The sequence below is a fragment of the Drosophila bipectinata genome, chromosome 3R, assembly GCF_030179905.1.
Source record: "Drosophila bipectinata strain 14024-0381.07 chromosome 3R, DbipHiC1v2, whole genome shotgun sequence".
NCBI lineage: Eukaryota > Metazoa > Arthropoda > Insecta > Diptera > Drosophilidae > Drosophila > Drosophila bipectinata.
The window spans coordinates 4,393,916-4,410,968 of NC_091739.1; the positions used below are offsets into that span (position 1 = coordinate 4,393,916).

General features: G+C 39.9%; 3 protein-coding genes across 7 annotated transcripts; all 3 read left to right on the forward strand.

The window, feature by feature from the left end:
- The first annotated feature begins 556 nt into the window (after positions 1-556).
- Positions 557-3,344, forward strand: LOC108128000 (STAM-binding protein). Of its 3 annotated transcripts, none has more exons than XM_070281419.1 (5): positions 557-977; positions 1,056-1,592; positions 2,097-2,266; positions 2,317-2,412; positions 2,472-2,584. In XM_070281419.1, the coding sequence occupies exons 1-4, from the start codon at positions 862-864 to the stop codon at positions 2,367-2,369; spliced, it is 876 nt and encodes a 291-aa protein (XP_070137520.1). In that variant the 5' UTR covers positions 557-861; the 3' UTR covers positions 2,370-2,412; positions 2,472-2,584. The 3 variants fall into 3 exon arrangements, with proteins under 3 accessions (XP_070137520.1, XP_017100837.1, XP_070137521.1); XM_017245348.3 differs by adding an exon at positions 2,643-3,344 and having other exon boundaries at positions 566-977; positions 2,097-2,412; XM_070281420.1 differs by lacking the exon at positions 557-977 and adding an exon at positions 2,643-3,344 and having other exon boundaries at positions 1,286-1,592.
- Positions 3,345-4,829: 1,485 nt separating this feature from the next.
- aralar1 (calcium-binding mitochondrial carrier protein aralar1) lies at positions 4,830-15,596 on the forward strand. Of its 3 annotated transcripts, none has more exons than XM_017245670.3 (10): positions 4,830-4,910; positions 10,882-11,034; positions 11,645-11,807; positions 11,870-11,961; positions 12,029-12,223; positions 12,282-12,505; positions 13,387-13,553; positions 13,622-13,740; positions 14,055-14,664; positions 14,730-15,596. In XM_017245670.3, exons 1-10 carry the CDS (start codon positions 4,845-4,847, stop codon positions 15,020-15,022), a joined length of 2,082 nt encoding a protein of 693 aa, XP_017101159.2. In that variant the 5' UTR covers positions 4,830-4,844; the 3' UTR covers positions 15,023-15,596. The 3 variants fall into 3 exon arrangements, with proteins under 3 accessions (XP_017101159.2, XP_017101162.2, XP_017101160.2); XM_017245673.3 differs by lacking the exon at positions 4,830-4,910 and adding an exon at positions 6,853-7,126; XM_017245671.3 differs by lacking the exon at positions 4,830-4,910 and adding an exon at positions 10,557-10,735.
- Positions 15,597-16,143: 547 nt separating this feature from the next.
- On the forward strand, positions 16,144-17,041 carry Osi23 (DUF1676 domain-containing protein Osi23). Its single transcript, XM_017245413.2, has 3 exons — positions 16,144-16,564; positions 16,633-16,835; positions 16,895-17,041. Exons 1-3 carry the CDS (start codon positions 16,144-16,146, stop codon positions 17,039-17,041), a joined length of 771 nt encoding a protein of 256 aa, XP_017100902.2.
- Positions 17,042-17,053: the final 12 nt, after the last annotated feature.

Genomic DNA, 17,053 nt, shown 5'->3' on the forward strand with positions numbered 1-17,053 from the left:
TTTTTTTTATTTCTTTTCCTAAGAGATAATGTTTTATATTTTAGCTAATGGTTTCTTCTTTTATATTTTCTATGGCACCTTGATTGTTCTCGTTATAGGGCTGTCCTGAATAAACTTATTTTTTTCTGTATTTTACATACATACCTTAAAAACTTAAGTGCACGAGCGTACTGAACAGACAAAAAACGACACGTGCAGTAAAAATAAAACCAGGAAATAATGTTACAAAAAATAACATTGCTTTATTGCTTTAATAACGAAATATTGCTTTAAATATAAATTTTTTTTACACGAAAACAATACAGTTCAATTCGTTACCCAAACACTTGGTTTATAGTATGAATTTTATTTATTACAAATTTTTATTAAATTCGTATATATTCGTTGTTTTAGACTTCAAATTTAGCGTCTTTTGATTAGGGACCATTAGTTTTAACTGAAGCTCTTTCAATTATTTCGTATTAAATATTTTAAAAATTCTAACATAATAGAATTGTAACATTTTTTTGTTAGAAAAATCTACATTGCTTTTCATTTCACAAAACTACACATTCAAATTGCCCGCGCCCTCTTAGAGACGACACCTTTTTTAGGGGTGGACTTCTTTCGATAGTTGTTTACGCCAACAGCTGTTCGATTTTCGATTGTTGTTGTGTTGTTTTCCAGAGGACGCCACCTGCGTAATTATGAGTAATAATTCTTCTGGCCAGAACCTTGCAAAATAGCGAATCTCGCAACTGACAGCCCATGCAAAGCCATCGGAGCAGACAATAAGCGGAGACAGACCTACGGAACGGCGAGTTGAAGGAGGCAGATGCAGATTTGCAGGAACAGAGTAGAAGATACGGAGCAAGTGAAACCATGTCAAAGTCGGTAAACAACATGAGCATGGGCGTCGTGGAGCCGCAGGAGAGGTTGAAGCACCTGTCGCACTGCGGAGCCCTCATCGAGGTGGACAAAAATATGCCTGTGACACGGTGAGTCCTTCGATTTTGTGGGCGACCTTGCCGCCAAGGATTTTCTCATGCTCGTACCCTTTTCGAATGTCCTTGCAGCTACTACCGCTCGGGCACTGAGATGCTGCGCATGGCGAAAGTCTACCAACGGGAGGGCAACCATGAAAACGCCTTCATCCTCTACCTCCGCTACATGACACTGTTCCTTGAGAAGATTCGCCAACATCCGGACTATGCCTCTGTCAAGTCTGAGGTGCGCGACATCAGCAAAAAGATCAAGGACGAAATTATGCCGACGACGGAGAAGCTGCGCACCAAGCTGCAGGCACACTATCAACGCGAATACGAACAGTTCCTAGCGAGCAAGGAAGCGGAACGTGTACGGGAACTGGAACGGGAACGACAGCGACAAAGGGAGCAAGCTAGTGCCACTACTATACCCTCGCTGATCCCAGCCAACCTTCATGTGCTCATTGACGAGGTCAACCAGCCCTCAGCCCCGGATCTTGACCTGCTCGACAAGGTGGTCTATCCCAACGACTTTCCAACGGGCGCCAATCGAAGCTTGCCGGGATCGGGTTCTGGTCTCCTATTACCAGCTGCCAGCGAAGCCACCGTCGCCGATAAGACACCCAAGTAAGTTTTTGTTTGGAAATAGCCTAAAGTATTCGATTATCCAACTCAGAAGTGTCTAGGTATTCCTGTAATTATTTTCATTTTGTCATTTGATGAGGCGCAACGATGGGGCCATTTGAAACCGCAAGGTTTTTGTTTGGAATTTTCACAACAAACATAAGCTTTTTAGCGGTTGGGTTTATTTTACGACCGATCGTTTTTATGACGGCTATAACGATACGATTTTGATTAGGCTTGATAAGGCACTGATACTTTCCTTAAAGTGATAGATTGTTTATGCATTAAAAAAAAACTATGTTTTCCCCAATGACGAATCTGGGTATGACCTGACATTGAGATTATATTAGTTTTGATAAGTTTAGGCGTATCCAAATTTTACACAAACATTGTTCATTCTGGTGTTTATTTTCCAATATTTATTTTAAACATGCCGTATGACACCTGTCGACACTTTTAGTTCAAAGTAGTACAACACCACTCTAACAAATACGCTTTTTTTTTTAGTTCCAAGCCCAGCTTTGATCGCAACCAGAAGCCGGCTTATAACCGCACGGACTCCCTTCTGGCGGGGTCACTACGCCTCGTCCATGTGCCGGGGGATACGATGGATGTGTTCTTGCAGCTGGCACACGCCAACACCTCGAAAAACATCGAGACGTGCGGAGTTCTGGCTGGTAATCTGTCGCAGAATCAGCTGTACATCACACACATTATCATCCCGCAGCAGCAGGGCACTCCGGACAGCTGCAACACGATGCACGAAGAGCAGATCTTTGATGTCCAGGACCAGATGCAGCTAATTACCCTAGGCTGGATACATGTTAGTAGTCTCCGGCTAACAAAAAGTTACATTTGATATTAAAATGGCTTAATTTACAGACACATCCCAGCCAGACTGCGTTTCTGTCCTCCGTTGACTTGCATACGCACTGTTCCTACCAGATGATGATGCCCGAGGCTTTGGCCATTGTTTGTGCGCCCAAGTACAACACGTGAGTCACTTGTAAATCTATAGCTCTCTAATATATTTACGTATAATTATTTTCTTAGTACTGGTTTCTTTATACTAACGCCGCATTACGGACTGGATTTTATAGCCCAGTGTCGGCAGACTGGCTTTCATCCGCATCCGAATGACCCGCCACTTTTTATGGAGGCCCAGCACATCCGGATGGACGGCCAGGCCAAAATAAAGGTCATTGATTTGCGCAGCTAGTCGCGAAAAAAACTGGATCCAGCAATCGCTCCATTTTCGGGTGTCAAACAGTGATTATCCATGGAAATTACAGAGATATACAAAGATAGAAAAAGTACATATTTTCGGCATACAGAGATAGAAATGTATTTTTGCAAGCAGTTGATCCACGGATCGTCTCACACATCACTTTTCAGCACTCGGCGCCATTTGTTGTTATTTATTATTGCGTTTCGGGATTTTCCGTTCGTTGCATTCTGTCACTTAAGAACCTAATGTGATTTTCGATTGTGGCTTATCGTTGCTTTGGTTAATATCTTTAAACATATATATATTTAATATTTTAGACACAAACACTCAAACACTTGCACGCCCAAAACCATTCACACACCCATCCAGCTTACAGAGGAAAACTATTCAGAATTATCCAAAGAAAGCGCATCCTTCTATGGCTTACTACTTGCAATAACCTGTTGTTTAAAGACGAATCATCATAAAAATGCTATTATTGAACTGTGCAAGCTTACCTACTAAACTGAATAAATATTTATGACTAACTTCCTAATGTATTTTTATTATCTTCTTTGGGGAGAATGTTAACGAATTCGAAGTGATCGTCTTTCATAAAATATTTTATACAAAATTTTAAAGGGGATGTGGTATAATATTATTCGGAACGGCCACCACAGGCTTCTTTTAATAAAATATTACAAAAAAAGACCACCGAATCTCAGCAACGTTGAGAAATTATTATAATCTAAAAAAGTTTTTCAAAAGTAATATTTTACCGTGTAATAAAATTACACCGAATTACAGCAACGTTGAGAAAATATTATATTCTAGGATAGTTTTTCAAAAGTAATAAATTATTACTAATTTTAAGTTAAGTTCTTTGTTTCTGTTTTGTATTTCATAGCATAAATATTATGAAAGCCGTAAGATGTTTGAGAAATAAAAAACTATGTGTGGCCGTTTAAATATTCGCGGTAGAATTATTTGGCAGAAGAGTGACCAAAGTAAAAATATCTTGAAATGTTAGGCCCTTGAAAATTTCCCTTTAATAGTCTTTAGTAGAAATATTATAAAAAAATTAAATAAAATTTAATTTAATATTAAAAAAATATACATAATAAATATTTTTTATATTTTTGTAATATTAATGAAATTTCCCTAAGTTAACATTTCCCTATTGTCATTAAGGGGGAAGCAACTGTAATATGTTGAAAACAAATTGTTTTTTATAAACCCGTCACTTAATATTTCGAATATAAATTTAAACATTATATTATGTATGTATTTTTACATATATTACTTATATTATAGTATTTTGATATTATAAAAAATGAATTTTTACCGATAACTTTATACAAATTTTCTTAAAATATATATTTGTAAAATATCTTGCAAGCTTATAATATTTAAAACCTTTTGTTCTAAAAAAACTCTCCCGTTTTCATATACAATTTTTACCAATAATAAACATACAGATACTAAGTTTTTTGTTATTTTATTATTTTGAATAAATCATTTGAATTTCTTGAAAACTGCATATTAATTTCAGAAAATGTGTCTTATATCTTTCATTTAAAAAAATGTATGAAATCGTGAACGATTTGAGTATGGTACCCCCTTAAACTTTTCAACCCCCAAAGACTCTGTTAACCCTTGTTATTGCCACAATGTCGCACAGTTTAGCGCGTTTTCTTGTGTGGCACAGTTGGTCCTGTTCTCGACGACTCCCAGTGCAACAACCGACCCTCCAGCTGCGTTGCATTCAGTGCTGGGTGTATATTTTTGAACAGGATCCTGATGGCGATTTAGAATCGAATAAAAAATCACTGGTCACGTAAATTTATTTGCTGCAGGATAAAGGCCATATTGTGCGTAAAATCGATAAAAGAACTGCCCATTGAAAATCATCCCTCGCCTCCTGGTTGATTCCTAGCTGAACTTGAATATTTGAGGAGGGAAAAGTGCATTTCTAGCGCCAAAAGTCAGCGCCTGCCCCGCCCACCACCGCCATAACAAAACAACGCCCACCCGGAGAGCCGCTGATAATGCCAATGCACATCCCGTATCCGGTTAATTGGATACCCGTTCTGCCAGTCGCCCGATGTCAAGAAGTAAGTGCACTTTGCGAAGCTTAGCCATTGTACATGCCGCCACCACCCAGCCAAAGCTACCCTTCTGCATCAAGTGGGCGCCAGTTTACGGTTTAATTATCTCTGCCCACCCCCACCCTGGGTGGCAGCCACCTGACCCTGCGGGGCACCCGCTTTGTGTTCAAAGCGGGTGCTTTGGTGCTTGGATCTAAAAATAAGTGCGGCAGGAAAAGCACGGAGAGGCGCAAACATGCCGGCTAGCAAATAAATACAATCAAGCTAAAACAGTTGGTGGGTGAATTAGTTAATACTCTTGCTATAGGAAGACTAAATCATTACGGAATTTTAAAGTTTTTTATATATGTATATATAATTACAAATTTAAATAATAATATGGATGAAAATCCGTATAAGCGTATCCTTTGAAAATCATTTGAATGGAATGGCGTTCTTATTCCACAAACATGAGCGCCGCACGCAATTTTAAATTTAATCAAGGCGGTAAGTCTCAAGTGCAATTACCTTCAGTGTCAGGAAAACGTTTGCTTGGAATAAACAGGATTATCCACTTTAAGTCTGAAGAAGGCAGTAAAATGAGAAAATGTATAAAAGAGCTAAAGCCTGATATCGAAGGACCCTCAAGCAAATTGAACAAGGAAAACGCGATGGACAGATATAAATTGATAAGAGCAGCCATTGCTTCCGGCAGCCATCATCTATCATTCCACTAAAGAGTAGTGTTGTTAAACGACAATGCGGAAATGAAGGTTACTGGGCTGCGTTTATGTTCGTGACTGCTGCTTTACAAAAAGGACGCCCACATTCTTCGCGGGGGAGGAGGGAGCTAAGCTGACATTTGGGCAACCTTCATGACAAAGTCTGTCGGTTCGTGCAGACATTGCTCATGATTGGTGCTCGTAATTGTTCATTTTATTAAACAAACTCCCACCCAGCCCCCTCCGCCCGGTAATTTGAAGGATGGCGCGACCTTGTTAAAATTCCTCAGAGCAGGGCGGCCCGAAATATGACTATAATATAATAAGAACCAAACGCCTGGCTATTTTTACACTCAACCCAAGCATGCTTCATTCACGTGCTCTTCGCAGCTGGGCAACGATGCGTATACGCAACGTTTCCGCTTTTTTCTCCCCTCGATATGTTCTCTATCTTGTTTTTTCTTTAGCTCTTCTCTTTAGTCAAGCATTATTCTCTTGCACGTGTTTACATTGTAAACAGAGACCCAAGCAGCTGTGAATGAATGCCTCTGCATTTAATAAATTTTCGTTGTAGAAAAAGCGCCAACCACTTGGCACGCACGAAAATTGTGACCTTGCCGGCCGTGCATATGAATTTACAGACGGACGCAAATAAATGGCATCAATTAAAATGAAATTTTATTTCATTTCAATTTAAACTTTAACGCTTAGTATAATTTTAAGGCATCTGGAATATGAAAATATTCACGATAGTATAATTGTTAAACAAATATAATATAAGAATAAATAGCTAATGATGCCACCATATGTGTTTGCTGTGTACTCCCACCTTGAGACAGAAATCGCACTGAAATTACTTCCGTGAACACATTGCAGTTTTGGATCACACTGACATACTATCATCAAATTTGCTGGGAGGATTAGGAAAGTGTGACTGTTCTCGACATCACACCACCTTGATAAGGCACCTCGTGGAGGGGTTCTTTTCTTTTCTCGGGCTTGTTATTGTTAATTGTTCAGTTGCAGTGCCAACAAAACGAACACGCCCCGGGCCCAAAACAATAACAAACTGAATTGTGAATCAAATTTATTATGAATCTGAAATGCAATCGCCAGCGGCTCTATTTTCTCAGTCACTTTCTCTCTCGCTCTGGCTCTGTGGGTGTATTTTCGCTCAATTACTGAAAGCGGGAAAGCTCTGTGCAAATGGTCGAACGGGAATCGCAGTTCAGAATGGAAAAGCAGCGCGCCGCCAGCGGATGACAGACCGAGAAAATCGCGAAACGCGCGCTCCCCAGCAGAGGCATTAAGATACGGGCTAGTGGAATTCCATTTCCTTTAAAAGAAACGAACGAAACAAATTATTTATTAAAAATTTGAGATTTATTTAAAAAACGGTTTTTTAAGTTAAACGGTTTTATCTCGAGATAACGCGAAAGTGTCTAAAGTTCGCGGCCATAAAAGGAATCTAACCGATTGTGTTCATACAAATTAGTGGATAGCATGTATATCCAAGAAGAGGTAACGGTCATCCAGGAAGCTAATTAAGTCTTTGACTGATATGTGACCGATTGAGGAAGTGTCTAGACTAATTAATATCAATAAAGCCAGGCATCAGATGCGATAGAGAACATTACGAAATAGTCGAAAGATAAATATTTAATATCTCAAAAGCTCTCAGAATAGATAATTATATAAAAAATAAAACAGTTTCATTCCAAGCAAAAAAAGCTTTCATAGCATCGTCCAGTGATTCAGTGATGACAGAACGGAACAGAATCACCTTCAATCCGTCGGATTTGTCGCTGCTCACGACTTTGGAAAAGTCACCGCTATCTCAAGCCTCAGAGTTTCTCTGTTTCTCAGATTCTCCGGTTGCAGTTTTGATCTTTCCAGTCCCCACATCCATATACGTACATACATACGTGTTCTTATATGTTTATTCTCTTTATTTCGGATTTAGATTCTATTTCTCTCAAGTTCATGTCGTCAATTAGCCAGCTGACTGGGGTCCCATGGCTCGCCCGGCGTATACGTAATCCGACAGCCGTGCAGCTGTAGCTAATTCCCAGCACACCCCGCCTTTTTCACACATTTTCCTCCATTAAAATGTTTACAGTTGCAGTACAACGTTATTTCTCCGCGTTTTCATAAGATTTCATTATAAATTAGTTTGTGGGAATTTCTGGTGCTTCCAGGCCTTCAAAATTCCTGTATGACTTCAGTTGGCAAAGTGGGGGTGAAAGAACTAACCGAAACCGCTCCCGGAACGTCAACCACAGCGATAATGAACAGCCGGGTTGACCTTGCCTGAAATTGCAAACAAAAACAAAACTTTGCCGCTCGCGCAACAAATTTCCATGGCTCTAACACAGAGAGAAATTATAGAAAATTAATAATTACTTAATAGGTCTGGGAGAGTCATAAAGTAAGTTTTTTTGTGGTCTAGTTTATACAATTTGTCTAATCTGTTTATAAAAAAGTGTTCCCTTCTTTTATTAAGCTGGAATTTTACGAAATTGAGAGAACTATGAATATACTTCACCAGAATAAATCCATTTGATTTAAATTTTATGCTTTAAGTTTTCAAAATATTACATTTTTTTTTGCAAAATGAAATATAATTTCCTATGAGTCCTATGGCTTAATAGCTCATTCGATTTTATTTCTAAAGTTTTTGAACCAACTACAATTGATTAGAATTTCACATGAAATAAATCAGATATTTGCACTGTCCTCACAGAAACACAGATACAAATACAAAGATACAGTTACAGTGACAAGCACGTGCCACTCGCTGCAGGCCGAGGGCAGGACCAGCGGGGGAACTACCACCTGTCTCTGTAACCTTTGACTGGAGCAAGGCAGGGCCGGCGACCATGGCCAAGAAGAACTCATTATGCAAATGCAACAAAGCAAAAGTCAAGAGGGAAAGTGGAGGGACAAGAATGGAAGAGGGGAAAGAAAGCGAAAACAAGCCAAACAAAAACACAAAGACATAAAACCCGAGCAAACAAGCAAACAAGTTGCTTCTGTCTGCCGTCACACGGGTCGTATGTGTAATATTTTTCTTTCAAATAAAAATGGGAGTGTAAAAAATAGCAAGGAAAAAAACTAGTTTGTTTCTAGTGTGCATGAATATGTAATACAGTTCATTTGGGGATTTCAAGTTCACATGGCACTGCCAATAGTGGAACTTCCTTGTATTTGTTTGGATAAGCTTTCATGCCCAGCGACTCCATCAATATTGAATTTGAGTGGTTACAGAAATATAAGTAAAGAAAGTAATTCGATGCCTACACAGTCCATTAACTAATGTTCTTTCTTTAACAAAAAAGTTGTATTTGAATACCACTATTGGCATAAAAGTATTCATAATTTAATGTGAGTATTCAGAGTTCCACTTGTGTCCTCTTGTGACCCTTTAATACAGCTCGAATTAATTTAAATATAAAATGACTTTTATACGGAAATAACCCATGCATTTTCATTAGTAGACGGGGGAATTATTACTTTAAAATGCAGCAACCAGATCCACACTCAAAAACCAATATAAATTATACATATATCTTCATCAAGCGAGCAATTCAATTTTTGTATTTTCACTGCTGAATTTTTGATGGCAACGCAAATTGTGCGGAAAATGAATTGGTTTATTACCTCTGTCAATCGATTGAAAAGTAGTCGATCCTGCTAAAGAAAAAATATAAAATAAATAAGTTTATTAAAACTCAATTGGCATTGAGACATTTTTAAAAGATTTTTAAAGTAAAACTATAACTTTTTTAGCCGATACAAAAATACGGCAGCCAGAGAAAAGGGTAAAAGGGTTTCGTTTTTATAGGGTGCTATATCAATCAAATAACAACAAGCGGGTTGGAAGAGAACATAATTATATTTCGAATATTTCGAGGCTGGGGACTCCAAATTGTTTTCGTGCTTCGCTGCTGTCGTAATGAAATCTGTTTTTGTTTTTGCCATTTGCTGGCAAAAATAATCAACATCTGACTGGGGCATTGTAGGTATAAAGCCCCCAGCAACCAGAAGACTAAAGAGTGGTCTGGGGAAATTACAATTTTAATGCAAGCTAATCGCATTACGTCAATAACAAAAACAATTGATAAACGAACGAACCGAATCGAGTTTATTGTCGCCGAAGTTGAACTGGCTGACCTTTATAGATTGCAAGTAAACAAAAGGGTGTGACTGTTATTTAATACACTTTAGGAATACCTGAGATGCGATGGATTTAACTGATAAAAAGTAGGTCTAAAGATTACAACTTTGTGGTATTTAACGCTTGTTGATGTCGTTGTAACTGATGTCATGAACAATCTTATCTCCTAAAGTGTGTCATTAAACGTAAGACCTGTAAGTCATATTTTAAATATTAGTAATGAGTAATTTTAATGGAAAATTTAAAAGTAATTTTCAAGAATTATTCTTTTTTAACCGTTAAAAAGAATAAACGGAGTTCTTTTAATATTTTTTAAAAATTAATATAAAACACATTCTCAACATAGTGAGATTATTTTTGATTACAAATTCAACTTGTTTTGATTACACAGTTGATTGGGGAATTGAATAAATCAAAATACTGACTGACCAAAGAGAGAAATTAGTCATTAGAAGAGCATCTACTATATGATTCAAGAGGATATAGTGGTTGCTATAATTATTTTTTATATGTATTAAATTATAAATTTATATTAAAGCTCCAACTCAAACACCTTTTACAAAAATTACACTCTTTGTTGTATACACTACAAGTTGTTTAATTCATTTAACAAATTGTTGAACCTATTACCGGTTTTATATTTGTGTTCTTGACTGTAGGTATTATGTATGTGGGGAGAGAGAACCTTCTCAGTTCTACCGCCACTACAAGAGAGCTACATAGCTCTCACTGGCACTACAAGTGGCGGTGGTGGTGGTTCTCCACCAGCTCCACTGGCAATCGAGCAACAGACGCGTTGAGCGGTGGGAGCTATTCGGTTTGGCGTGGATTAGATCGGTTTTTTGCATTGATGAGCTAATTAAATGCCCCATCAGCTCGCGGAAACAACAGTAAAATAGTAGAAAGTGCAAAAAGACAGTGCAGGAATGCCTCTAAGCAAGAACACAATTAATGTAAGTCTAAGACCCCACTGTTTTGAGTGGCTGACACGTGTTGATTTCGCCAGGGAGAGTCGGTAGACAACATAAAAGAGAGCTTTGTAATTATTTTGCTTGGTTTTAACCCTCAAACTCACATTCTCTTTGGTTTATTTTCACAGACTCCGTCGCTTCTGAAGCGCGCCAGTACGGAAAAGCTGCGAGAGGTGTTCCAAAAGTACGCCTCAATCCAGAAGAATGGCGAACACTTTATGACCAGCGAGGACTTCGTGCGCAATTTCCTGGGACTCTTCACGGAATCTGCATTTAATGACGTAAGTTCGAAGTCAGCCAATGCAACCGGGTCATTGCAAGGTTATTCAACATAGTCTGGCCGATAAGAGCGCTATCTTATCACTAGATAACTACCACCCACCGACTACATCACGTACATAAATCCCCGCCGAAATAAAAAGGAAATAGTCATTCGCGACTGACCTTGACCCACCCGCAAACTCATTAGTATTTGAGCTAACTGGCTGGGAATCACTTGACTGCCTCGTGCCTGATGCCAACGTCACACATTCTAAAATTAATCGGTCCCCTTATCAGTTTTTTATGGTCTGAGAACTACATAGAGAACTGAACCTGATCGGTAGGTGCCCCCAAAATCAACACTGATTCAATCAGGTGTCGAAGTCTGTGGGGGCAGTTTCTTTTATTGGCCTTTGTTTATCTCGTCAATTAAATAGCCACTACCGGTCTAATGTCCAATAAACGCTGATTAACCTTTCACTGGTAAAATATTAATAACTATATATTATGAATCAGTACATCCTTGCCTTTTCTACCAATACTCTGTGTAATAGACTCATCCAAAAACAAACAACATTTATGCTCTTCAACCTATTTCCAAACGTACCATATTTTGTATTTTCTGGACAGGAATCGGTGCGCCTCTTTGCCGGCATTGCCGATACGAGCAAGGATGGACTCATCTCGTTCTCGGAATTCCAGGCCTTCGAGGGTCTACTGTGCACTCCCGATGCCCTTTACAGGACCGCCTTCCAGCTGTTTGACCGTCAGGGAAATGGCACCGTCTCTTATGGTTAGTTATTCAAAAATATAACTATTCGAATTTATATAACGAATATATCCGAATATTTACAGCTGACTTTGCTGATGTCGTACAAAAAACCGAACTGCACTCAAAGATACCTTTTAGCTTAGATGGACCTTTTATTAAAAGATACTTTGGTGATGTAAGTAAACGGAAAGGTTACAAAATTGTATACAAAGTCTAATCTTTAAATCTTTAATGATCCGTAGAAGAAACAACGCCTTATCAACTATGCTGAGTTTACGCAACTGCTGCACGACTTCCACGAGGAACATGCAATGGAGGCCTTCCGCACCAAGGATCCAGCTGGCACTGGATTCATATCCCCCTTGGACTTCCAGGACATAATTGTTAAGGTCAAGCGGCATTTACTGACGCCCAACGTCAAGGACAACCTTGTATCGGTACTGAATTAGTAGATTTTTCGTAGTCTCCCATAATAATCGTACTATTTTATTAAAGGTTACTGAGGGCCACAAAGTGAGCTTCCCGTATTTCATGGCATTTACCTCGCTGCTGAACAACATGGAACTGATCAAGCAGGTTTACCTGCAAGCCACTCAAGGAAGCCGCACTGACATGGTTACCAAGGATCAAATCCTGCAGGCCGCCCAGCCCTTAAGCCAGATCACTCCTCTTGAGGTGGACATCCTGTTCCATTTGGCCGGCGCTGTTCACCAAGCGGGGTAAGTAGACCTCCATTAAAGCCCGGGGGTTTTGGGTGTTGCCAACTTTGGTTTGCCTAAAGTAGATAATTTTTTATTAGCTATATTTCCTTAAACGGATTTTTTTTGGTTAATTTTTTAATATTCTATTGTATTGTTCGTATGTACATACATTAATGAGTTCTTTTGAAATATTATGTGATAGCTCTAGCTTATATTATTAGTTTTTCAATTTTGAAGATAAAATAGTTTCATGCCTCTTAATAAACACAAAATAAATCATTTTTAAAGCCCTAAATACTACAAAAAGACATTTTTTAATGAGCCTTTAATTATTGTTTTTAAAACAGTTAAGCTTAAAGCAAACATTTTTAATTGTATTCCAGACTCTAGAACTTTTTTCTCCACTTGGAAAAGTATGTAAATAAATCTTAAGTACTAACAAATGCCAGTTATAGACCAATTTAATAACTAAGTTGGCAACACTTTAGAGGTCCGTCTGAGAAGCTAAAACTGTCCGCCTTGAGTGCATGAGTGTCTTTTAGAATGGGATTATACGCCTGGGAATAGCCCAGTTAAGTGTTGGTCGTGTTTTGTCTAACCGTTCATTGTTTGTATCTTTTCTCTTCGTGTTTCTCCTTTTCTCTCCGCTGCACTCGCAATTCTCACTTAAATTCTTCCCACTGTCAGCTGGTGGAAGCGCCGGAGAAAGATTACTCCTAGTAGGCAAGTGATGTCGTCCTTTCCCAGCCTGAGTTTCGCATTTTTAATTGTTTGTAGTTCCAAGCCCCAAAAAACCCCACCCAAACTTAACCCTGTTGCTGTATCTTAGTTACCCTTTTTCAAATAATTATCTTTAAATTATTGATTAGCTAATTATGATCTTTTAATGGAATCCACAGCCGTATTGACTTCAGCGACCTGAACAGCATTGCTCCAGAGCACTACTCGAAGCATATCACACACCGCCTCACAGAAATTAAGGCTGTGGAGAGTCCTGCCGATCGATCTGCTTTTATTCAGGTGTTGGAGAGCTCTTATCGTTTCACTCTTGGATCCTTTGCTGGCGGTAACTTTGTATTTCTGAATAGGTATTCCTGATATATACATATTTATTTTTAAATTATTTATACTTAGCTGTCGGTGCTACGGTCGTGTATCCCATTGATTTGGTGAAGACTCGCATGCAAAATCAGAGAGCGGGCTCGTATATTGGTGAAGTGGCCTACAGGAACTCATGGGATTGTTTCAAGAAGGTAACTATTAGATGAGTAACATTTTAGTCACTTCAGTTTTATAGATTAAATAGGAATGATTTTGCATAATTTCTTAGCATACATAGTTACTATCTTATCATTATTGTTACGCAACTTAAGAATAACTCTTTATTTCAAAGAATATTTTTGGAAAGATATTATTATAATTGTAAAGCTAGTTATTACCTTATCATTTTAAACTTTGTTATGCAATTCTAATATGTATTATCAATTCTACTTCTTATCAACTGTTTTGCTTATCATTTCTGATTAAAAAATTTAAATAATAATTATTTCCTGAACCGCCCCTTTAGGTAATCCGTCACGAGGGCGCCCTGGGTCTGTACAGAGGCTTGCTGCCCCAGCTGATGGGCGTGGCACCGGAAAAGGCCATCAAACTGACGGTTAACGACTTGGTCAGAGACAAGCTGACCGATAAGAAGGGCAACATTGCCACATGGGCGGAGGTGCTGGCGGGTGGTTGTGCAGGTGCGTCACAGGTGGTGTTCACCAACCCCTTGGAGATCGTTAAGATTCGGCTGCAGGTGGCGGGTGAGATTGCCAGTGGGTCGAAGATTCGCGCCTGGTCTGTGGTGCGGGAGCTGGGACTCTTCGGTCTCTACAAGGGAGCCAGGGCCTGCCTTCTGCGCGATGTGCCGTTCTCGGCCATCTACTTCCCGACCTATGCTCACACCAAGGCCATGATGGCCGACAAGGATGGGTACAATCACCCGCTTACCCTTCTGGCCGCCGGTGCCATTGCTGGTGTTCCTGCTGCCTCGCTCGTCACACCCGCCGACGTCATTAAGACACGCCTTCAGGTGGTGGCCCGCAGCGGCCAAACAACGTATACGGGAGTCTGGGATGCCACCAAGAAGATTATGGCGGAGGAGGGACCACGTGCCTTCTGGAAGGGCACAGCCGGTAAGCTGCGAGTTCATATAGCCTTCGAATATGATTTTAATATATAATATATTGTATTTTTCCAGCCCGTGTCTTCCGCTCATCGCCTCAGTTTGGAGTGACCCTGGTGACATATGAGCTGCTGCAGCGACTCTTCTACGTGGACTTTGGCGGCACTCAGCCAAAGGGATCGGAGGGTCACAAGGTCACCACGCCACTGGAGAAGGCGGCAGAGAAGGTTAGCACCGAAAAGGTCGATCACATCGGCGGCTACAGGGCAGCAGTTCCTCTTCTGGCCGGAGTCGAGTCCAAGTTCGGCCTGTACCTTCCGCGATTCGGGCGGGGAGTAGCCACGCCCCCAACGGCCACGGGATCCTGATTGTACTGGCGCCACCGCCTGCCCAGCACCACATAGTCAACATGTGAATGCAAAGTGGTCGATCGGCGGGATTGGGGGCCTCTTGGAGAGAAAAGATCTATTTTTTGCTAGGACGCGTTTACACAAATACACTGAAGCACTGAGGATATTTCTAACGAGGATCAGGGACAAAAAGCATAGAAGCGATCGAACTAATGTATCTGAAAATCAACCGGAAACCTGGCTCTGAGCAACTGTTTTTACCACACACTCACAAAAAAAAATTCAAAAACATAAATATGAAAATTGTAAAACCTAGGGGATATATAGTAGCGATTTTACGTGAGACGGGGGCTGATGAAAATCTATTTAGGAAAGTGTAGAACTGTTTTTGTAAACTTTGTTAACTAGTTTAATGTCTAGAGCAACAACCAATCACTGAACGTCAACTTTTGCACTCAATGGAACTATCAAAGCGTAAATATTTTAATCTTAGTGCGAATTTGTTCAAAACAATTATCAAGCAAAGGAAATGCAATGAATGACCTCTTAGCTAATAAAGAAATAACAAATAAAAACTCATGTTTGAAACAAATTCATTTTAATGTTTTCATTTTTCTGGTAAACGATCTAGGTTTTCTTATTAAAATGGACGCATAACTTTCAAACTCAGCTCCCTAGTTACCTAGTCCGATTTAAAATGACCCACTGTTGTCGGTGTCCGCCCCATGAAAGCCAGTTGCCCATTCAATCGAGCGATTAATGCGTGGCCAACTGCCACTAACATGGTCAATACGCATCTGATTAGAATGGTAGCATCTGCAAATCGATGTTGACAAGTTAATTCGAGGCGCAGCCCCAATCCAATTGGTTTTCTAGGTTGGCCATTGTCAGACTCGTTTTCGAAGTCAACAAGTGCAGGAACCGCCTCCTGATCGGAAGGTGGCCACCGACCATGACATGACCATGGCTAAGGCAAACCGTTAGTGATTGAAGAGGGCCAAGAGGTTTCCACATCTGCCCTAATGACCGGGTGCACTAGACGAGATCGCTTTCCAATCGGTGGCCAAAGAAACCCATAAAAAGTCAAGCAATGCTGGGGAATGTGTTGCAGTTTCGATTCGGAATTTGAAGAGTGAACAATGCGTTTGCAGTCGGGTTTTGTGTTATTTCTCATGGGAGGCCTTCTCCTGATTGATCGGTTCGTTTCTGGAGAGGATCAAAAAAGTTCCAGCTGGATACCGCAATTGACAAAGTTAAGAAGCGACCTCCAAGATTGCTATCGCTCGGATGTAACTCGAAGTTTGTGGTGGTGTTTCCGTTCGAGGAGTATAAAGATGTTTGAAGGACTAATGACAGCTCCTGTGATTCCCATATACGATGGTGTGCTTCTGGTATCAGCTCCGAATTCCACATCGAATTCTTCAAGGTCCGATGATGAAAGAAAGGACTTGAAGCATCTTACCTGGTTTGACCATTTGGCTGGAAGCTTGGCCAAGGGCCTGACCACTCACACATTGCAAGTGAACTTGGGGAAACTCACCGATAGATATCTGAATAGTGGTTAGTCTCTCACCAGACACATTAAATAATAGGATTTTATTTATTAATCAAAAGTGTTTATTTAACAGAAAGCTCATCTACGGATCCGGTTGGAAGTGCCCGACTAAGGCGTCATCGCTATAACATGATAATCACAATGATGTTTGGAGTTACAGCCTTGGGAGCCATTTTGGTACCTATGGGCTTCCAGATGCTATCCATTGTGAGCGGCAAAGCCTTGTTATTGGCCAAGATGGCGTTACTGCTGGCCTCCATAAATGGACTAAAAAGGGCAAGTTAAGCCTATATTTTTTGTTTTAATTGCACTTTATATCTTAAATTCGTATGCAGGTGGCCAACAGTGGACTCCATTATGGCTTATATCATGTTCCAGGAGAACATTTAGGAGGCTACTATGACAGGGGGGATGTTAATCACCCGAGAAATGTTCCCATACCCGTGGCAGTTGCTCCATCTTTGGATATGGGATTAAAATAAAAGGAAATAGGA